General features: G+C 35.1%; 1 protein-coding gene and 1 long non-coding RNA gene across 2 annotated transcripts in view; one reads left to right on the top strand and one right to left on the bottom strand.

Annotated features, from left to right (window-relative positions):
• The window catches only part of LOC136041227 (GPI transamidase component PIG-T-like), a 62,358-nt gene extending 61,520 nt beyond the window's left edge, over positions 1-838 (top strand). Inside the window, exon 10 of the mRNA XM_065725805.1 lies at positions 433-838. Within this exon, the coding sequence (XP_065581877.1) occupies positions 433-598 (166 nt within the window). The 3' untranslated portion in view covers positions 599-838. The remainder of the gene's footprint in view (positions 1-432) is intronic.
• A 7,952-nt stretch (positions 839-8,790) lies between these two features.
• Positions 8,791-22,314, bottom strand: LOC136041249 (uncharacterized). Its single transcript, XR_010620983.1, has 2 exons — positions 22,129-22,314; positions 8,791-9,092 (listed from the first exon to the last, which is right to left on the bottom strand). It is a non-coding gene; the product is annotated as an uncharacterized LOC136041249 (long non-coding RNA).
• Positions 22,315-24,112: the final 1,798 nt, after the last annotated feature.

Genomic DNA, 24,112 nt, shown 5'->3' with positions numbered 1-24,112 from the left:
CAATCCTTTAATGTTTAAGGGGAGAAGACACAAAAAGAACAGTCGTACAAATAAAAAAATAAAACAGAAGAGAAAACAAAAAACAGAAAAGTAATTACTTATTGGGATTTTAATATGGCTGGTGAACAAAAATATCCGGAATTTTAGTACTTCGATGAATTATATGCTTGCTAAAAAATGCCGAGAATCGACTAGTCAAAATTCTTCTTCTAAAAAAAAATTCTTTTGTTTAATGGCAAGACAATTTTCCCAGGTTTTTATGTTAGTCGTTATTCGTAAGTAACATACCTGTAACTATAGAGAAAGCAAATCCAGTAGGTTAGACAGTGAAATTTGAAGAAAAATGTAGGAGTTTGACTTGGTTAAGATGCCTTCTGAACCAAGGTTTTTTACCGGTCTTTTTATGATTTTTAATTGCCTCTTTTTTCTTAGATTTGTAAAACGTTTGCCGAAAGAAAGCAAGGGAAAGAAATTTTTCAACTCTCTTCGTGAGAAAATGAAGTGGGGAAAAGGCAAAGGAGAGAAAAGAGATGAAAAAGCTGAAGTTCCAGAATCTGTCGATCCGCCAAACACTACAAGTGGTGAATGTAGGAGCTAGCAAGCAGAGCTTAATAAAGAAAAATGAAATAGAAAAAGTGAAAGGGGAAAAAGACGAAGAAGTTGGAAATTTCTTGAATTTGGAAGTTGGAGATTTGCACTTGAGGTTTGAAATTTCCCAAAACATTGAAAGTGGTGAAGTTAGAAGCCAACGAGTAGAGTATTGTAAAGTGATTGATCTCGTTTTTTGTTTTGTGTGCTGGGCTTATAAACTTTTAAATTCAAGGTTTATAGATAGTGACTGTTACACTTTTAATAGATAAGCCTTAGTTAATTATGGCATCATAGATACGAAGGTTTATAGATAGTGACTGTTACACTTTTAATAGATAAGCCTTAGTTAATTATGGCATCATAGATACGAAGGTTTATAGATAGTGACTGTTACACTTTTAATAGATAAGCCTTAGTTAATTATGGTATCATAGATACGAAGCTTTAAAGATATTGACTTTGAGTTCGCTGAAAATATGGAACTAAGCGGAATAATTGAAATAAAGAATCTTTGCACTTGCACAATTTGCTAGGCAATGCCAATTGTGCAATGGGCACGTATCAAAATAGGCAAAATGTAAAAGGATAATCTAAATTCTTTTTGAAAAAAAAACATAAAATTTTATTTTATTGAATCATTGTCTTAAATGTTAATAATCAGGAACAAGAACAATACTGTTCATTATCTCTTGAGTAGTGTTGAGCAATCATAGGACATGGTGGCGTGTTCAGGCGTAAAGCTGACTTAAAAAAAAAAAAAATAAAAACTGTGAGCTCCTGGCAAAAGTTTTGAATTTGTATAGGACGGAGGTTGACCTAATGATATTTGCGGCAACTGCCGTCAGTTTTGGGATTTGATAAGCCTAAATCTCTATAGCGAGTATCTCTGCAAATCTTAATCATAAAAAACAGGTGAAAAATAGCTCACCTTTATCCTTTCCAAAACTTTGTTTAGCCTTTTAACTTTGGCCTATTTGAATCTACGATCTACAAAAAGGGATTGACCATTTTTTAATCAATAAATTCCCATAAAATTTTCTGTTAAGCCTATAAATGGAAAACAGAGCTGATACAGAGCACTGCCGAAACTTCGAAAATAAAATACCAGAAAAAGCGAATTCTATAATAAATATAAGGAATCCTACAACAAAAAATACCTAAAATCTCGAAATTAAAGGGGGGGGGGATAATTGGCATAAGGCAATGGGCGGTAAGTGTAACGATTCGTCTTTTTGGAGCGTCAAATTTGGAGAAAACATTAACTAATTAAATTAAATGCCCATTTAATATTAGACAAAATTGAACAGTTTCAGTATTAACCAATCGCAGGAGTGAAGATACAAAATAGCGACCGCCACAACTGACAGCCCCAACTGAATAATTCTGGATTTTACTATATATTTCAGTCTGATCTAAAATCTTGTTTATACTTTATATCCTGAAACCGGTTTGGCTCTTTTATTGGGTCTTGCTAACACTATTTTCGTAAGTTCTTCAGGAAGTTTGAGACGCGATTATTTGTGTAGTGTAAATTCTCTTTTTTGTTATTATTATCTTTGATGTTTCGACTTAGTTGAATCTATTATTTAATGTTATTCAGTGCTCTTACTCGGATTGCCTTTTTTTAACGCCATTTTGATTCTACTGTCACATAAGTTCAAATGACATCTGAATAAAAAAAAAGACTGTCTTAGGTCTACTCACACCTGAAAACCGTGATGCTCTAAGTTTTTGTCGTTGTTTCAATAGTTGTGAATTTTTTAGGGTAGTACCACATTTTCCTCAATGTTGCCATATTGAACCGTGAAAATAAGTCAGGTCATGAAAAATAAGGTGAAAATAATCAGGTCATGAAAAATAAGGTCATGTTGAACCGTGAAAATTACTAAATAGTAATTTGACAACGATTTTCGTTCATAAAAATTTGAACAATATTAATCTATCAAAGAGTTTATCAACAAAACGAGGTGCCAATCACGTGTTTTTGAGGCACCGATGCGCTTTTTCTCAATTCACCAGTTTTCAAGGTGACTGTTAAGAAAAGCGTGCATTTTTTGCTAAAATTTTAAGAATTTACTCGTATTAAAGGCTGTGTTTTTATGCATAAGAATTCTGATGGAAAATCTGGCTAGCTATTTCACAAGTTTCAAATTAACAATATCTTTGAAGCGTCTTCAGTTCATATCACTTTTATTCACAACCAAAAAAGGGAGAGAGAGAGAGAGAGATCGGTATATTTAAAAACTATCGTAGCATAGCTAAATTCAGTTTTTTTTTTACAAAATCATACATTTAAACAAAAATCAAACACTACAACTCAGCATTGAAAATTAATGTGAAGAAAGGCACAAATGAGTTGGCATAACGATTAGTTCGTATTTTAGGGGGTAGAAGTTTATTTTGTAACCGAGTTCGACTATTGGGAGGGTCTGGTTCGGGCAAAACTGCCAGTACCCGCCCCAAGGAAGATTTAGTGCCAAATGTATCAATTTGCAATTTGATAATATGTATCAAATATGTATACAATTTTATACATATTTTTGAGTCTCTCGTAGTCTGTTACAAGGATAATCCTGTGTATTTGCTACGCTTCGTTGCATTGCTTTACATTGAAAATCAACATTAACCATCCTTGTATGTTCGTTAAATTTATTTATTATAAGGAAACTTCGTCACTCCGAAGCCATCTTAAGCTAATACTGCTTGTGTGAACTTTCCTGAAAGACCGATTGAAGTAAATTTCTTCTGTGCAAAGGTTTGCCGCAGCCCAAAGCGGCCTGAGGCCAACACAGCTACGCACGTTCCTTATTCGTTCCAATTTATTCAAAGACTCCCTCTTTACACTCTCCCAAGAAGTTTCAACTTCGCTTAAATCCTACGTTATAACCTCCTCCCACCTCAATTGGGAACGCCCTGCTTTTCGTTTGGCCCTAGATAATTGGCCGAAAACAACGGTCTTTGGCAATCTGTTATCCTTTATCCTAAGAATTCGCCCTATCCATTTCAACCCTTCTCTCATCGTAGCACTTGAAAGCGAGATAAAACAACATTTTTCTTATTACTTGCTGTTAGATGCACGGTCAGTCAGACGGGAATCCAAAAGAAAGCGCGGATAATTCTGCACGTCTCAAAACCATGCTTGACCTCTGTAGCTTCCAGTATTCTAATCCTGGTTTGCAAGCTTGTATGCAAACTTGCCTATACACCTTATCTATCCTACCTTAGTAAATAAATTCTATATCACCTATTTTCATATTTCCTACTCCCTAGGATATGAGTTGCTGGCTTGTAACGAGTCCAGTTTAAAATATCTGAATCAAACGTCAGTCAAAATTTCAATAGTTATTTTATTAACGTTGTAACATTCCAAGTTGCAATTTTCATATTATTTAGATCATTAAAATTATGGCCTCAGGACAAGCAAAAGGTCCTGAACTAAGCAGAACAGAGACTGATACATCTTCTCAAGTCTACACGAAGCGCTCAAGTGTGCTTAGAACCGAATAGCAAGAAGTCCCTGATATCTCCTGCATGAATAGAGGCTTTTTGAAACCATGGGCCTATCTTGGTTATAATATGGTTTTCCACATACCCATTATACCCATTATACCCATTATCGCTGCTCTTCTATCAGGAAGAGTATCCTGGTACTCTGAAAAATGTATAACTTAAGCGGATAAAACGAAAATAAAATTGATAGTTTATCCAATAGAACACACGAGTCTATAATATGAAAAGTTATAATTTTTTAATAAAAAATTACGTAATTTTTTATTTATTCTGTGACATTCTGAAATGTCAACAGAATAAATAAAAATGATACACCGCGAACATTATCGAAAACTAACAAACACTGTTTAACTTTACCACTAATAAAATCCTAATGTGTAGTCATCTTCCTTGCATGTAAATGAATAATATAAATAATAATATAGATATAAGTAAAAAATAATAAATATATAAATATAAATGGATTAATATGATAAATAAATATAAAATAAATTATAAGAATAAATATAAATAATAATAATATATAAATAAATATAAATATAATATACAAAAAAATATCTTAACCCTAAATGACGAAAATTGGTTGTTTAATCCTTAAGTTAGCATCAATAATACATTCCTTTCAGAATCTGGTGAGTTAAACAATGTTCAACTTTTAAGCAAATTTTTTATGACTGATTAGTCAAACAACAAATGGAAGCTTTTTAATTACGACTCACGGAACAGTATGTTACCTATCTAGATGCTGAATCTGAAAAAGATAGAAATACAGTGTATTATTAGAAAGTGCTTGGGTGTTAATATAGAGCCCTCAAACTATTTTTTGCCATTTCAATGGTAAAAATTGTAACCTTCCGCAGTAAAAATGTGACGTTGAAATCAAGGGGAAATATACATCTAAAAGACAATGTTACTCCCCAAATTTTTAGCTGCCTACCAAAATCTGCCTTAATTTTTGCCAATTCTTAGTTTTTATCAGCTTCCAATAAAACTGTAACCCTTTGTAATATAGAAAATTATTTACCGAATTGCTTATAACTTATAAAAATCTTTCTCTTTATTCTGAAACCAAGACTGGGTCTAAAACAATTTATAATAAATTTGTTATATTTGACAATATAGAAGACAAATCTACTTACCAAATTGCCAGTTAATTGCTGAAATCAGCCTATTTGTTGCCAATTCTAGTTTTAGCCTGCTCACAATAGATTCTTCGTGCTTTACAGTATAGATGATTAACCCCGAGTTCAACAGAGCTTATTGAAATTAATTGCATTAGCTTATTGAATGAGCCGAATTATAATGCTCTATTGAGCATGGTTTGAACATCAAAGTAAATTCTTTGAAATAAATAAAAACAAAGTAAGTTTTGCCAACTCATAGAATCTTTGAAACTATCGAAGATTATTGCTAGCTTATACTGATAGATAAATATACCAACAAATTTCTATCCGTAGAAGAATGCAGTATTGAACCTTGAGGGCACAGTATACAAATAATTAAATCCAATAGGTTTCAATTGGCGCTTTTGAGCACAACACAATAATTGCATTTGCCGGTTGAACAGCAAAAATCAAGCTCAGTAAGTTCATTGAACGCTGCGTAATATACTTAAAAAATACCATTTATACACCGAAATATGTCTTTATTTTGTTGCTAATTCAAACCTACTGAATTTAATTATTTGCAAACTGTGCCTAAAGGTTCAATACTAAGTTCCTTTTAGTCAACTTCAATATATTTATTATATTATATGTTATAGAATATTCATTTGCTTACCAAATTCCCAGTTACTTACCAAAATAGGTCTTTATTTTGTTGGCATTTTTTAGTTTTAATAAGCTTTTAATTCACTTGTCATATTTTAAAATATATAAGATTGGGATACTTGCCAAATTGCCATTTGCATCATGTTGATAATTTTTTTATCTTTTACAAGGTACAAAACTAAGTTACTTATCAAAAGTCTGAATATATCTAGCAAACATTTTCCGTAGTTTATCTGCTTGAGGGCGATCTTAGGAGTAGGAGGGAACCTTTTTTTTTTTTTGCTTTATTTAATTCTTGTATGTAAATTCTGTTCCTTCAGAACTTTAAAATATACAGTTTTCTATAAAGTGTTTGTGATCTTAAAATATTTTTAATCTTCCTCTGTAAAATGAATTGTATTTGCATGAATAAATCAAATTTTGGTGAAAAGTTTTGTATATACTGGTGCTTAAATAATCATCTGGACTAGGGCTTGTTGAGTGCATTGTAAAGGCTTTTTAGTAAAGCATAAAAAATATATTTGCAGCAATAAGTTAATTATATAATTAAATTAATTGTATTAGTAATTTAAGGTAAAGTGTAAATTTGAGAAAGTATCTTTGAAGAATAGATACAGTCCCGCTGCCCCCCCCCATCTGAAATTTAGTTTCTTCAAGAATATTTTCACAACTCAAATATCTAATGTTTAAGCCTGCATAATTCAAACATACACAGAAAAGAGACAGTTTTCCTTAGTATATCTTGACCTTGATGGTGCTATATGGCTCATTTGTCAGTTTTCACTATCATTTTTATTTCATTTGTGTAAAATGACTCTGAATCCCCCCGCCCTGCCCCCAGGATTTTAACGAAATTACACCACTATTGCCATGAATTCTTCTTTAGCAAGAAGTTTTGCATTATACACCTTGTTGAAATAACAATTGTGTAAAGATTCTTACTCTGTAAAACTAGAGGATCCGTTGGTTTTTGAATTAAAATCAAGTTGCCATCAATCAATGGCTAATTGGAGAAAAAGCCAAGACAGATAGTCTGAGGGAAAGGCACAGCTGTCATAAGCATTTTTCAGGAATTTATAAAAGTTATGTCATTTTCACTTGTCGATAGATAGTCTATCATCCGTCCATCCATCTTAGATGAGAACTAAGGTAGATAGTCATAGAAGTTTAGGGATGATCAAGATTTTTGGGTTGACTCATGACGGACAATATCGGCTGGATGTGTATGCAAGAGGGGGGGGGGGGCTGAATTTGCTTCGACTCACAGGCGAACAATGATTGGGGGTAATCAGTTTTCAACCTTCATGTATTTCTGTGGCCTTAGATCAAGCATGTGGTCATGGGGCACAGGCCTGAACACTTTTCAACCTTCATATATTTTTAAGCCTAATGTATCTAAATTTTAGAGTTGTTCAAAACAGATAGTTTTGTATGCTCTTAACCTTATTAGTGCTTTCACATACTTTTTTGTTCTTGATTTTGGTCCCTTTATTTAAATATTCGGAATTTTTTTTGTGTCAAGCATAACAATTTGAACACCAAGATGTCTCACAGCTTTGAGCTAAATCCAAAGTATATACATATAAGTGGGTAACGCCTGAGCCACTTTTATTAATATTTTCATGCTTTTGATAATGAAATGTGACCAAAGATTTTTTTTTTAATCAAAATCTGATGCTTCTATTCACTGTATTAAAACTTTATGATGTGGACTATATAGTTGGTTATCATCTAACAATGATGTTGACTATAACTGAAATTATAGTTTTGATGCTGAAATAGTTGATTAAATAATAGCGAATATTGTGTTTTTACCAAACATGACTGAAAAGGGAGAAGCTAAAGTACTTAAATCAAATTGATTTTTTTAGGTTTTTTTGTGTCTTGTTGGTTGTCACCTAAAATAGATCCTTTTTTTTCGTTCTTTCCCTAAAGCTATATGCGCTTATATTAACACAGATTTGATATAGAGAATAAGGTCAACAATCTTGAGGATTAGTGACAAGATTTCCAAAGAAATTTTAATAAACATACTAAAAGGCATCACCAATATAGGCAGTGAAAACACACATAACATACTCTTCTGGAAGTATATTCTGATTCTGCTTTCGAAAAATTTAATAATACAGATATCAGTAGGATCCAATTTTCACTAGTTCATATAAAACTATTATTAGGAATTAATGAACTTACCAAACCACTTCTTATAAATTAATCTTATTATATTTAATACTAATTTTAATTAACTAAATATAATAAATCACTAATATTCCATTCTGATTTTTAATTGCTGCAAAGAGGATATTCTCAGTTCACCACCCAACCAAACAGTATGGGTAACTTGCAAGTTACAACTGGAGCAATTTTTGACGGAAAAAATCATTGATGTCATCATCTATGGTTTGGTGTTTCTTGGCATTTTTTCTCAGATTGCTTTTTTTGTCGCACTTGCGCTCTGTTTCCAGTCTTTTAAGTTATCCATACTCAGCACCTACCTGTATCCACTTGAAACTCAGAAAATTACTGCATGGAAATTTGTCGACTACCCAAACTACGCCAAACAAACTACGTTCTGCAGTCAATGTTCCTATTACCTGAACAATTGTTTAGGGTCATGAAACTATTGTTACTGTGAACTATCACTATGGTTTGATTTAATTCAAATCATAATAAATGATAATAATTTGATTAATAATCAATATCACGTTTATATTGATTAATAATTTCATATTGATTAATAATCAATTGAATCATAGTGATTCAATTTCATATTCATCAATAATCAATTATAATAATATCAATAATTAATAATCAATATCATAATAAATGATAATGATTTGATTAATATGATTTGATTAAATGCCAATAGCAAAGTGCTGATGAAAAGGTAAATGGCAAAAGAATATCAACAGAACCCATGTGGAAAACAAAATATAGCCGCTTTATTATTGTCTTTGAACAACAAAAATAGAAGGTGATAGAATATCTAAAACTATCCCCAGGAGATGCCTTCATGTGACAGAAAATCCTCCACTGAAGGAGAAATCATAGAAGGTGGCAATGACAGGTTTGAAGGGTGAGGAGGAGTATTCCATGTTGTCTCCCATTCCAACAGCAGTTTTTTCAGTTGTGATTCTTTAGATACAGTTGGAGCTGTCGTAGGCAGAACTTGTATAATTAGCTCTGAATGTTGTATTTTTGCAGATAATTGTGAAGGAAGATCTGTAATAAAAAACGGGTAATTTTATATATTTTTTTTAGGATTTTAAGGTAACAATTACTTTTTTTTAGCTTTTTTCGTAACAAAATTTGAGGGTCAATCAAAAAAATTGTTAGAATATAAGAGACAATTTAATACCAATGTAAGGCTGATATTGTCTGGCATCTATGCTAAAACTTAATCACCATGATCCCAAAGTTTAATTTACCTGAATTAAACATGCAAGATTTTACCCTGATAATGTATTTATTTATTTACCATGTTTCTAATAAAATGCACTGAGTTAATTATAAAGAACTGAACAAATATACTTAATACTATATTTTATATGTCTCTGTCTAATTATACTTTACATTGGGTCAAATAAATAAAAACCCAGGTTTACCTTAAAAAAAAGCATGGGGTATGTGTGCACACTTGTTTTAAGCTTTTTTATGGCACTTGGTATCTACCAAGTGACATATAGCAGTCATAAATTCTGTTGGTTGGTCTGTCTGACCATCATGATTTTGCTAGTTTAGGCACTTCCAGGTAAGCTAGGACAATGAAATTTGGCAGGCGTATCAGGGACAAGAACAGATTAAATTAGAAATCGTCGTTTTCCCGATTCGATCATCTAGGGGGAGGAGTGGGGGGACAGTTAAATCAGAAAAATTAGAAAAAATGAGGTATTTTTAACTTATAAACGGGTGATCGGATCTTAATGAAGTATGATGTTTGGAAGGATATCGTGTCTCAGAGCCCTTAATTTAAATCTTGACCGGATCTGGTGACATTGGGGGGAACCTAGAATCTTGGAAAACGCTTAGGGTGGAGGGACTGGAATGAAACTAGGTGGGAAAAATAAGCACGAGTCCTAGATACATGATTGATATAACCAAAACGGATCCAATCTCTTTGGGAGAGTTGGGGGGGGGGGTTAATTCTGAAAATTTAGAAAAAATGAGGTATTTTTAACTTACAAAGGAGTGATTGGATCTTAATAAAATTTGATGTTTAAAGGATATCATGTCTCAGAGCTCTTATTTTAAATCCGACCGGATCCAGTGACATTTGGGAAAGTTGGAGGGGGAATCTAAAATCTTGGAAAACGCTTAGAGTGGAAGAATTAGGATGAAACTTGGTGGGAAAAATAAGCACAAGTCTTAGATACATGATTGACATAACTGGAACAGATCCGCTCTCTTTGGGGGAGTTGGGGGAGGGTTAATTCTGAAAAATTAGAAAAAATGAGGATATTTTTAACTTACAAAGGAGTGATCAGATCTTAATGGAATTTCCTATTTAAAAGGAACTTGTAACTCAGATCTCTTATTTTAACTCCTGACCAGATCCAGTGTCATTTGGGGGGGGCATCGGAAATCTTGGAATACACTTAAAGCGGATACATGACTGACATAGTCGGACTGGATCTGCTCTCTTTGGTGGAGTTGGGGGGGGGGGGGTTGAGGTATTTGTAACTTACAAACGAGTGATCAGATCTTAATGAAATTGGATATTTAGAAGGGCTCATGTCTCAGGGCTCTTATTTCAAATCCCGACCAGATCTGTTGACATTGGAGGGAGCTGGTGGGGGAAACCGGAAATCTTGGAAAACACTTAGAGTGGAGAGACCAGGATGAAACTTGGTGGGTAGAATAAGCAAATGTCATAGATACGTGATTGACGTAACCGTACTGTATTTGCTCTTTTTGGGGGAGTTAGGGGTGGGGTTCAGTGTTTTGGCAAGTTTGGTGCTTCTGGACATGCTAGGATGATGAAAATTGATAGGTGTGTCAAAGAGCTGCACAAATTGACTTGATAAGGCCTTTTTCCCTGAGTTGACCATCTGGGGGGCTGAAGGGAGAGGAAAAAATTAGGTATTTTTAACTTATAAGTGGGTGATCAGATCTTGGTGAATTTTGATATTTAGAAGGACCTTGTGACTCATTATTTTAAATCCCGACTGGCCTGAAGCCTCTGATTTTCCTTTTAAATCAATCCATTGATTCTAAGAATTTTGATAGAGCTCATACCATATGAGCTCTTGGCTCTTCCGACCTCGTCACAAGTGTGATATGAGCTCTTAGCTCTTGTTTTAAACAAAAGAGGATTTGCTTTTTTAAGCAAACATTAGCCTTAGGCAACATAATTTTCCCATTTCTCTCTGAAATACTAAATTTACCAAACAAGATAATTTACAAAACATAGGATTATATGGACAACATTTTTGTTGCATAGAATTCAGTGTAATTTTTTAAACAGAGACTTTTTCAATTTTCTAACATCTTTTTCTAAATTGACTTGCCAGAAATTTATCCTGAAATAACCTAGCCATACAGAACAATATGTTATTATTTACAAAACTTCTTTGTGTCATATAATTTAGTGTAACTTTTGCAAAATTAACAGCTATTTAAGGCTAAACACAAGGCTTGCCAACAAAAGAATAGGATAAAAATTTACCTAATCTTAACAATTTGGATGGACACAAGAACAATACTGTAATTTTATATTACAAATTTGTAAAATAGAGAAATAATCTTCACAATAGTAGCTTTAAAAAAAGAAGAAGAGAACCATGAAGGGGGGGGGGGTCTGAGAAAGCCCACAAAATACGAACTCCATATTGATTTTCTCTAGTTTAACCGTTTTCCAAGATTTCCGGTCCCCCCAACTCCCCCCAATGGCACTGGATCCAGTTGGATTTTAAAATAAGAGATCTGAGTTACAAGGTCCTTCTAAATATAAAATTTCATTAAGACTCAGTCACTCCTTCATAAGTGAAAAATATCTCATTTGTTCTAATTTTTCAGAATTAACCCTCCCCCAAAGAGAGCAGATCCGTTCTGGTTATGTCAATCACGTATCTAGAACTTGTGCTTATTTTTCCCACCAAGTTCCATCCCAATTCCTCCACTCTAAACATTTTCTAATATTTTAGGTTTTCCCCTCCAACTCCTCCCAATGTCACCAGATCCGGTTGGGATTTAAAATAAGAGCTCTGAGACACAATATCCTTATAAATATCAAATTTCATTAGGATCCAATCACCCATTCATAAATTTAAAATAGCTCACTTTTTCAAATTTTCCAAATTAACCATCCCCAACTCCCCTCCCCCCCCCCAGGATGGTCAAATTGGGGAAAACGAATATTTCTAATTTAATCTGGTCTGGTCCCTGATACGCCCGCCAAATTTCATCGTCCTAGCTTATCTGGAAGAGCCTAAACTAGAAAAACCAGGACAGACGGACCAACCAAATTTGTGATCACTATATGTCACTTGGCAATTACCAAGTGCCATAAAAAATAAGAAATTAGGGTGTCACTTTGAGGGTAAATATTTTTCTGTTCATATTATTGACTTACAAATAAAGTGAACATACCACTTGATGTCTTGTTTTGTGCTCTTTAGAAATATAATAATTGCTTTTCTTGCAAACTCAAACTGAAGCCCTTTTTGAACCTTTGAAAATGACAAAAAATGTCTAGTTTTTGGGTGCAAAAAGGCTTAAAACATAGGTTTCAAACTTACTATTTGATTATCAATCCATTTTTTTTAGTTTTATAATCAACAAGCACAGATTTTCTACAACTAAGTTGAATAAATAAATAAGACAATATTATCCATTTTCTTCTACCTTGATGCCAAATGTTCTATCAAAGTGTGCATTTCTATAAAACAAAATACTGCATTTTTTAGCTCCAAAACTTGTTCAACATTACAATGATTAATGCAGACAAACATTGAATATTTTTCATGATAATAGAAAAACATGAATTTTTTTTAATTAAACAATAATTTTTAAAGTGAAAAAGAGAGAAATGCCTTTATTATTGCAATTAAACAATCTCAGAAACTAAAACCAGCTGACTATCCCCTTCTTCTGAATCTTTATCAGAATATACTTCTTGGTTGGCTTCAGCCTCCATTGCTCTGGGAGGTGAGGGCTTTGACCCAGGAGGATAAAGCTCTCTAGCTTCAATTAAAAAATAATGTACTCTCTTCTGGCTCATAGGCTTCAGGGAAGGGAAGTCTGGCAATGTAATGCCTACATTCCCTTACTGAAGAGTCACTATACTGATACTTAAGAGTCACTGTACTGTATTGAAGACTTGTTGCTGACCCTTTATCCTCCATCTTTTGCAATATTTCTTTAGATAGCACCATAGCCTCTCAATACACAGGGTATGGATGTTCATATTGTCAGGGTTGTCAAGGTTGTTGGAGTGGGGTTGCCAAGGTTGTCAAGGTTTACTGATGGTGAGTAAAGCCAAGTTCTGACAGACTGGAATATGCTGCCCAGCAATTACTCAGAATTATTGAACCTGACCTTATGTATCTTTCTATGAGAGGGATTAGAGCTTCTTTACACCTTCTTAGTCTTGCCACCATCAAAGAAAGGAAATAGAAACTTTCTCTTGCTGACCCTCTCAATTCCTCTAAATATTCAAACCTGGCTCAGAGGCCTTCCCCTATTATACTTCTATCATATCAATACAATTTTGTCTATTCCAACAACAATGCCCTCACCTCCTATTGACTCCTGGTGTCCAATCTAATGCTCAAACAGCTCTGTAGGCCTAAAAATAAATTTTCAAATATTCATTAAAAAATTAATGCTCAAACAGCTCTGTAGGCCTAAAATTTTTTTAGGACTATACATTGACCTTTAGTCTGCTCTACACTTGTTCTTAAGCTAATTCCTGTTCTAACATTATAGAAAAATGCTCCCAGGTATCACTCAGATAGAACATAATGAACATCATGGCTTTGTTTGGTGGAAATCTAGTGTCATGTAGAAAATTTTCTTTCTTATCACTTACAGAGAAATTGTATTGTATCCTCTTTTTTTGATTTTGGGATTGCTACTGAGCTATTACACATCCAAACATTATTTGGAAAGGAAGAAAAGTGCAAACAGAGGTTCTGACAGCAGGGACAAATTACTTCATCTGGCAGCACACCATGAGCCCTGAGAATATAAGACATTTGAAAAATAATAATAATAATTAAAAATATGATTGGAAAGAACATTTGGTATTGAAATGAATAGCATATTTCTGTTTTTCCAACTTTTGCAGCAGTTATAGAATTAATATATTCTAGAAGAAATGAAGAAAAGTTATAAAACTGAGTAATTGTTTTCATAATTTAATTATCCACAGTACAAACTTAACAAATCACAAAAGTATACACAATAGAAAACAGCAGTGTTGTTACTAGCCAAAATGTCTAGGAGGGGGGGAGATTTTACTGACTGGCTAGTCACATTTACTGACTGTTTTTTGTTATTCACAACTATTTAAGTTTGGTAGTTGTTTGGGGCCCATACAGCAGACTTTATTGGAATGTTAAGAAGGGTTTTCAAGTTAAGTAGTAACTCTGCTGATTTAGGATCTTGGAGAGCTATTAGCCAAGATCCATCATGGTTAAAGTTTAAAGAACAAATTGATCTTTTTACAATTTGAAGATTGCAACCCTTATTAGAGTTATATTATTTATCTCAAAGGGGGTATTGTGATAAATTTAAGTATATTCCAAGCTTTTGTGAGGGAGGAGTTGGAGTGAGGGAGGGGAATTATGTTTAATTGGGGAGATTTTTTTCTTTTTTTGGAGCTCCTAGGTAGGACATCTTGAAAGTAATTTTCATTTTCATCATTGATAGTGACAAATGCCCCAACCTCCACCATTGTATGTGAGTTTCCCATCATGTGAGTTTTGAGATAATTAGCTTGACCAGGCAAGATGTGGAACATTTTAGGTAGTCTTTGGGATAGGGTCCAGGGGGTGTCCTATGCATTGCCTATTGGAATAACCTTTAATATCACAATGTTTAATATTAACAAAAGGGGATTATAATACCAGACTGTCTGTACTCTTGTGAATGGAAGACTTAACCATCTACAAAAAAAACACAATGCAGTCTACAAGATAGTATGGTGCACAATTGATTGTGTAGAATACTCACCTTGCTTTGCTTGTATTAGTGTCTTATTTATAGTGTTTTATTTATTCTTCCTTGTATGAGTGATTGCTTGCTTGCTTGTACATATCGCTTTTTCTTTTTATAGGTGCTTGGGTTATAATAAACAATTAAACTTCTACATGGTGTGAGAAGTAACCAAGTAAAGATGGATTCAGTTCATTGCTCAACACCAACGATCGACTGGAATTCACAAAACTTGAAACATTCATGGAATAGATTTAAGCAGCATGCAAAATTAATGTTCAGTGGCCCCCTTAGTGGTAAAGCAGAAACTGTGAAATGCTCATACTTGCTCATATGGGTTGGTGAAAAAGGAAGGGATATATTTAACACCTTCACTATTGCTGACTCAGAACAGAATGTATCTGCATACCTGGCAAAGTTTGACACTTATGTGGAACCAATGGCAAACCCCATTTTTGCCAGATACAAATTTCACAAAAGGAACCAGGATGCTATAGAGACAGTTGAACAATATGTAACAAGTCTCAAGATCTTAGCAAAAGACTGCTCATTTGGGAATTCAGAAGATGAAATGGTCAGGGACAGGCTAGTTTTTGGTATAAGAAATGACAGAATCAGAGAAAAGTTGCTTACACAGGGATCAACACTCACTCTAACTACTGCCATTAACACAAGCCGAGCAATGGAAGAAACCCAAGCACAACTACTAACTATGAATGAGGCTGAGCACAAGACAGCTATCAAACAAGAAGTCGATGTTGTGAGCAAATATCCTGAATGTTATATGTGTGGTGGACAATATTCCCGTGGACACAAGTGCCCCGCAAAAGGAAAAACATGCTCGAAGTGTGGTAAGATCAACCATTATGCTAGAGTTTGCAAGAGTAAAACAGTTCACCAGCTAGGAATTGCAGGAACAAGCTCTGGTTCTCAGGATATACATGCATTAGACTTCTCCCCTTGCTTGGGAAGCGAGTTGTATATTGATTCAATTCATTCAATGAATCAAACCAAAGACCATCACATTGATCTGTACTTCAGTACACAAAAGAAGTACATCAGCTTCAAGCTTGATACAGGAGCAGATGCCAACATACTTCCATTTAAGGAATATGAGAGATGTTGTCCCCGTCCCACACTAAACAAAACCAACAGTATCCTGACAAGCTATACCAACGGGAAGTTGAACGTATATGGAGTGTGTGAAGCTGAAATACAATACAAAGATAGGCCTGGACAGAAGCACAAATTCTTTGTGGTTGACACTCAGAAAGTGCCAATAATTAGTAGGCAAACCAGTGTTGATCTTGGTCTTGTTAAATTCATATTCGATGTGCAAACGATGCAAACTACCCCTGATCGAATCATGATAGACCAATAGGATGATGTCTTTGAGGGTATTGGCCAACTTCCTGGCGTGTGTAAGCTGACGCTGAAGGAAGGAGCAGTTCCTACAGTTCAACCCCCAAAACGTGTACCATTTGCATTAGAGAAAAGATTAAAGGCTGAACTCGATCGCCTGGAACAGATGAAAATCATTGAGAAAGTTACAAAGCCTACTGACTGGGTTAATTCTGTTGTAATAGTGGAGAAAGCAAATGGGAACTTAAGGATATGTCTGGACCCCGTGGACCTGAACAAGAACCTAAAAAGACCACATTATCCGATCCCAACATTCAAGAGCATCACCCAGAGGTGTGCTGGAGCTAAGATTTTCTCCAAACTCGATGCCACTAGTGGATTCTGGTCAATGATGCTTGATTATGAATCATCCAACTTGACAACTTTTAACCCCATCTATGGTCGTTACAAATTCAAAAGATACCCCTTTGGCCTAAACTCAGCATAAGACGATTTCCAGAGAAAAATGGAAGAGGCCTTTGAAAACCTCAATCTAGGCCTAATAGTCGATGACATAGTCATTTGTGGTGCTGATGATAGTGAACACGATGAAAGACTGAAGGCAGCAGTAGAACGTGCGCGTGAGAAAAATGTGAAGTTTAACCAAGAGAAATGTGTGTTTGGTGCAGAGAGCATCCCATACTTTGGGCATCTTCTGACCTCGGAAGGAATAAAGCCCGACCCCGAAAAAACTCGGGCTATTACGGAAATGCCACCGCCAGAAAACAGCGAGCAGCTTCAAAAACTTCTAGGCATGCTTAACTACTTGTCGAGGTACATACCAAACTTGTCCTCATTAAACAAAAGCCTAAGAGAGCTAGCACGGGCTGATGAGTACAAATGGAAACCAGGTCATGAAAAGGCATTTTCAAAGATAAAGTCAGCCCTTTGCAGCAACTTAGCATACTTTGACCGAAAGTGCAAAAACATAGAGGTAAAAGTAGATGCATCAAAGCATGGTCTAGGCGCAGTACTAGCAGTTGACGATAATGTTGTCGCCTTTGGCTCATGTTCAATGAGTGAAACCAAGCAGCAGTATTCACAAATAGAGAAGGAATTGCTGGCAGTTGTATTTGGATGCAAGCATTTCCACCAGTATATATATGGCAGAACCATAACAATAACAACAGACCACAAACCTCTAGAAAGGATCCTTGTAAAACCAATATCCAAAGCACCGCCACAGCTACAACGCATGATGCTGTCAATACAGCCATATAGTTTGAAATTTGTATACAGACCAGGTTCTGAAATACCTGTGGCTGACACCCTATCAAGTTTGCACACACCTGACCTCGACAATGAAAACGAGAAACAAGTAGAAGTCTTTGTCCATACACTCTTCAAAAACTCACCTATAGCTAATGGGAAAATGGAAAAAATCAGGAATGCAACCTGTACTGAATTACGAAAATTAAGCCAGACTATACTTTATGGATGGCCCCTATCTTGATGACAGTGTGATTCCAGCTGTTTGGCTTTCTGGAACTACAGAGACAAACTTGTAGTCAACCAAGGCATAATCTTGAAGGGGACAAGAGTTGTAGTGCCCCCATCCATGCAGCATGAGATCCTACAACAATTGCATGTATCACATCTTGGCATCGCCAAAACCAAGCACTGCGCTAGGACTGTCGTATTCTGGCCTGGTATCACAAAAGATATCACTTCATATATATTCCAGTGTGATGCATGCAATGCCTTTCATGACAAGCAGCAGCAAGAGCCGCTTATATGCTCAGAGATCCCAAAGCTACCCTGGGAGCACATTGCCATTGACATCTTCAACTGGCAAAATCGCCAGTATCTTATCACTGTCGAATACTATAGTCGATTCTTTGAGCTTGATAAGCTCGACTCATTGACATCATCAGCTATCATTGTTAAATTAAAGAGCCAATTTAGTCGCCATGGAATACCAAAATTACTTCAATCAATCAATCAATCAATTTATTGATACTAAAAGAAAAAACTATTACAAAAGTAAAGTGGTTACTAGGCCCAAGAAGCTTTGCTTGTAATGGACCACAGAGAACAAGAATAAAACACTACTATAAAATATATACAAAAAAAAAAAAGAAAAAAAAAAAAAAAAAAAAGAAAAAAAAAACACTGGAACAAGACAAGGACATTGAATAGATAGGATATTTAACAGATAGAAGATTTAGAAGGAGATTAACATATAGCTGAAAATGATTTTAAAAGAAGAGAAGACATACAAATTAGGAAAGGATTAATAAAGAGAGAAAAATTATTGAATTGGAAATACCCGACGAAATAATGCCTTTGCAGAAAGAAAAAGAGGGACATCCGAAGGGATGGAGTTCCATAATAGAATTGATTGATATACTGGAGACCTCTGGCTTGCTGTAGAAGATCGTTTTGGTAAAATAAATCGTCGAGAAGAATTACGTAAAGAAGAAAAGTACCTACCTGAGCCTGTCCGTGAGAAAAACTGCTGTAGGGGCGGTGGGAGAGTACCTAGAAAAGCAGAATGCGCAAAATAAAGGGTACTTTTACCTATAATATGATCCAGCGGAGCTATTCCAGTATCATTATAAAGATCAGAGGAAGGGTAAAGCCGAGGGAGAAGAAAAGTAGCCTTCACTGCCCTATTTTGGGCTCTTTGAAGTGAGCAGAGAAGAGATTTATTATTATTACCCCAGACAGAGCAGCAATAAGAAAGGTAAGGATAAATAAAAGCATAATAAAGAGAAACCATAATATCAGGAGGAAGAAATGAGTTAATCCGGTGCAACATTGAAGACTGGCGGAGGATTAAGGAACGGGTGTGAGTTATATGCGGTTTGAAAGAAAGAAAACAGTCAAGATACACACCAAGAAATTTCACCACAGTAGCTTGTGGTATAATATCATTCCCAAAAGTCAGGGTGATTGGCTCCTGTACGTCTCGCATACGGTAAGGGGTCCTGAAGTTGACAATGGCACTCTTTCGGCTGTTAAGAGCCATTCCATTTGACCAGCACCAATCCTTTATTTTATCAAGAAGACCTTGAGCCATAGAAGTGGCAGATGGCAGGTCCACCGCAGCAATGAAAAAGTTACTGTCATCAGCAAAAAGAACAGGGTGAACATGGGGATGAAGACCATCAACAAGATCATTGATGTAAATTAGAAATAAAAGTGGACCAAGCACAGAGCCTTGTGGGACACCTTTCAATACAGGCAAAGTAGAGGAAGAAGTACAGTTAACCAAAACATACTGAGATCTCTCTGAGAGGTAGGACCTAAACCATTCTAGTGAGACTCCATGCACTCCAAATAAAGATAGTTTAGACAGAAGAACATTGTGGTCAACCATATCAAAGGCCTTAGAAAAGTCGAGAAATAGACCCAAAACACACAAGCCCTTGTCCAGATTAACACGCACAAACATCTGATAACGCTCCAAATTTTCTGTCATCAGAATTTGAGCAATTTGCCAAATTATGGGACTTTAGCCACAAAATGAGCAGTCCGAAATATCCACAAGCTAATGGACTTGTTGAAAAGACAGTCCAAACTGCCAAAAAACTCATGTCAAAGGCACTAGAGGACAAATCGGATCCATACTTAGCAATCCTTGAATATCGAAACACACCAATTGATGATAGTCACCACTCACCTGCAGAATTGCTGATGAGTCACCAGCTTCATTCCATACTACCGGTGATTTCATCACAACTCGAACCAAAAATAGTGCCTTACTCGTCGTTTGAATTCAACAAACAAAAGAAACAAGGAATTCAGAAATCTTACCATGACCAAACAGCAAAATCACTGACTGCATTGAAGGAAGGGCAACCAGTTTGGGTCAAACTTAGTGACAAAAAGAGGTGGGAAAGAGCATTGCTAATCAAAGTTTTTGAAGATGCTCCCTGCTCATATCTGGTGAAGACTCAAAATGGCTCAACTTATCAGAGGAACCAACGACACATCAGGCCCCGAATGAGTCCAAATGATGATCCTCTAGGGACCAAAACAGATAATACTCTTCATCCCTCACCAAGACCCATCTTCAATGGCCCATCATTTGGAGCTGGAAACGTCTTGCCATTTGGGGCCTATAGCTGTACCTCCACAGAGCAATGAGGATGTCTCTACCCAGATGCTGAGAGATACCAGATATACCACTCGTTCTGGTTGGTTAGTCAAACCTGTCATTCCCTTGGATCTTTGAAGTAGTAGCTTATAAAGAAGAGGAGATGTAGAATACTCACCTTGCTTTGCTTGTATTAGTGTCTTATTTATAGTGTTTTATTTATTCTTCCTTGTATGAGTGATTGCTTGCTTGCTTGTACATATCGCTTTTTCTTTTTATAGGTGCTTGGGTTATAATAAACAATTAAACTTCTACAGATTGGATTGACTGCTGATAAACTGAGATAAATATTTGCAAGAACTTTTTTTTATAAATTTCTTAATATTGATGTTGTTTTCTGAAAATTTCATTTTGATAAGGTGGATATTTTTCTATAGCTGTATCCACTGGCTTTCATATCTTCAATATTTTGTTGAAAATGTATGCTTTAAAAACTTCTGAGAAGAAAAAAAGACAGCATAGGATAATACTGCAAAATTTTTATTACCAACTTAATCCTAAAAAGTCTATGCTTGTGGATTATACAACTTTAAAAATAGGGATTTATAATGAAATAGTAAGTTTAAAACCAATGTTTTAAGCCTTTTTCTACACAAAAATTAAAAATGTTTTGCTCATTTTCAAGGGTTCAAAAGGGCTTAAACTTAAATCTGAAAGAAAAGCAATAATTATATTTTTAAGGAGAATAATACAGGCATCAAGTGGCAAGCTCACTTTATTTGTAAGTCAATAATTTGACCATCAAAATATTTAACAGCACTAATTAAGTTCTTTAAATTTGACTTCTGAGAAGAAAATTAGGTAAAATTCTAGTTGAGTGACTTCTTACTATCTCAGAAAGGGGTTAGGTTAGCAAAATGAAACTTTCAGGGATGGATCTACAGGCTAAGTATATCCTGGGAAGGTACTTTAAAGTACCCATCTCTACTCCTTTTCCCTCAAGAGAGCCCTGAAATTTGCCTAAATGACAGGTCTATACCTATTGAAATTTTGACAAAATAACATTTTACCTTAATTTTCAGTTACCAGTTGCCTTTTCTCTGCCTTTAGTTCTGAAAATGTAATTCTGGTTATTTGAGTAGCCTATAATTCTGAGCCATATCAATGTTTTTTTTCAGAATTTAGAAACAATTTTATTGTACTTCATTCAAGCAGAAAATCTATTTTGCAAGATTTCACTTTTATAACACACATAGTTTTGATGGTCATCAAAGGTCAGGGCACTCTAGAGGGAGAAGGAGTGGAGGTAAGTACTTCAAAATACCTTCCTACAACATAGTTTAGCCTGTAGACCCATCCCTGAAAGTTTCATTTTCCTAACCTAACCCCTTTCTGAGATAGCAAGAAGTCAATTAACTACAATTTTACTGATAATTATTTTATTTAGACAGAATGCAAAAATCAAATTAAGGAATGCATTAACCTTGTCCCTAGGCCCATTTCAGCAGGCTATGAATAAATAAATCTGGTAAATATTTACCAGCAACATATAGCTTTAAGCTAGCCTAAGTACTGTAGTGAATTCTAGGTGGGATTGCATATATATTTACCGTCTGAACTTGACTAGGCCTTGACCATGTCTACTTTCCCTTAGCCTACCTGAGTGATGCACTAGTTGATGGGTGCCAGCTTTGTTCCAATACATCTGCTTATTTAATTTATGAACTTGGCCATTGTTATGCCGAAGACGAGAATCTTTGTTATTGGGTATAGACTTCTCACAGTAGTCGCAATAATATTTTTTTGTCATAATTTTCTCAACGTCTGTTTCAGATTTTTGTGCCAATATTAATTTAAAGTTGCCAATTATATTACTGTGATTCGAACAAAAAGCTAAATAATAATGCGCAAGCCAAATTACAAATCACAGGGAAAACCGTGTTTTTTTTTATAGAAAAGGGATTTTAAGCTTATTCATAAAATTTTCTTAGTAAAAAGCATATAAATTTAAATATATCTGCTTTTCTCGAAGTTTTTAGTTATGTTAGTTACACAGTAACTTTGGTTGATCTTGCATCTTTGTAGAAGTGACAAAAAAATTTCTCTTTTGATATGTTCCTTTGAGTATGTTCTAACCCAGATTTGCGGTTGCTGACTATACTATAGTTGATCCCACCGCAACTCTGGTAAGGTCCAACCATCAAAAATCTTCTTCTTTGTTAATAATGCAATTGTCCAATTGCCGAGGGACTGATTTTCAGAGGGACTTAAATGGAATCTATTTTAATGTCTTACTAAGATCTTTGTTGAAAATTCTGAAGCTTCATAATGAGATCTTTAACGTTCTTAGATTACTGTGTTCTGAATTTGTTCACTGATAAGAGGTACACAGATTCAACTAGAGTTCGAAAACAAAAATGATCAGAGAAGCTTTTGAAGCGTTTTGAAGAAGACATGACTTTCTTCAAAACATGAAGAAAGTTTTGGTTTCTGTTTGTTCACCTGTATTCCTGCTTTATTATGCTTTATTAGTGCATTATTTGATGGGCTAGAAGCCTTTTTATCAACAGTTACTTGAGAAATTGACCGGTTAGCGCAGGATTCTGTTTTCAATCATTTTTCATCTTGAAAACTTTACTTAACTGCACCACAACACAACCAAACAATGAAAATTAAAAGCAAACACCAAACACGCTCTACCACCAATGGAATCAAATATGTAATTCACTGCACGATGTCCACAGTAAGACTGAAGGTCGGACCACACCTGTTACTCCCGCCACCCTTCCGTGGTAAACAACTCGTTTTTTCTCTTTTCTGATGATATATTACTCGAAGGTTTCTGATAGTCTTAGGATCGAGCTGCGACCTACCCAGGCATTGTCACGTAGAGAATCACAGGCAATGCTAATGTGTTGCCTATAGTGAAGGCAAGAAGGCTTCAATGTTTTATTATTTATTTATTAATATTTTTTTTTTACCAGAGGCACTTTGCCCATCATATAGAAGGGGTGGCTGTACAGAATTCAGAAGGGGGTAATTCAACTGGACATTGAAAGTTCTACTGCCCTTCTGAAGAGTCATAGTCGGAACACCATATACCCACACAGGTTGTCAAAAGGACGTATCAGAAATGCTTCAGAAGCACTTGATGGTATTGAATACAAACTTTCAGTATGTGTTGAGGGAGATGTTAAAGAAACCAAAACCGCTATGCGCACACTGCTACTAATACTACTACTACTGCTACAACTGTTGCTACTGCGCCTCTGAAGGATGCTAAGGTAAGGTTTTGAGGGAACATTTAAGCGGCTGTTGAACTAAATCAAAAACGAGCTATGAGTATATAAATGTTCAAAAAGGCGAAAGAGCAATATTTGAAGAATGGCTTACATTACCGAGTTAGACCTGTAAGTGAAGTTGTCGCTGATTTCGAACAAACCAGATGAATCCTACCAGTACAATTACTGTAACTAATAACGGTAAAGTTAAACTTCAACTGAGCTTACAGGGGGAGTCTCAATTATTCAAAAAGACTATTTATATACAGTTATTCAAAAGGACATATAAGCAATATCACACGTAGCGCCACTCTATAACAGCTAGCAGTATAATCAAAACTTTTTAGGAGCTAATTCGACTA

Source organism: Artemia franciscana, unplaced genomic scaffold (assembly GCF_032884065.1).
Source record: "Artemia franciscana unplaced genomic scaffold, ASM3288406v1 PGA_scaffold_1180, whole genome shotgun sequence".
In the NCBI taxonomy this organism is placed as follows: Eukaryota; Metazoa; Arthropoda; class Branchiopoda; order Anostraca; family Artemiidae; genus Artemia; species Artemia franciscana.
Note: the sequence above shows the minus strand (reverse complement) of the source record. Positions and strands in the feature narration are given on the sequence as shown.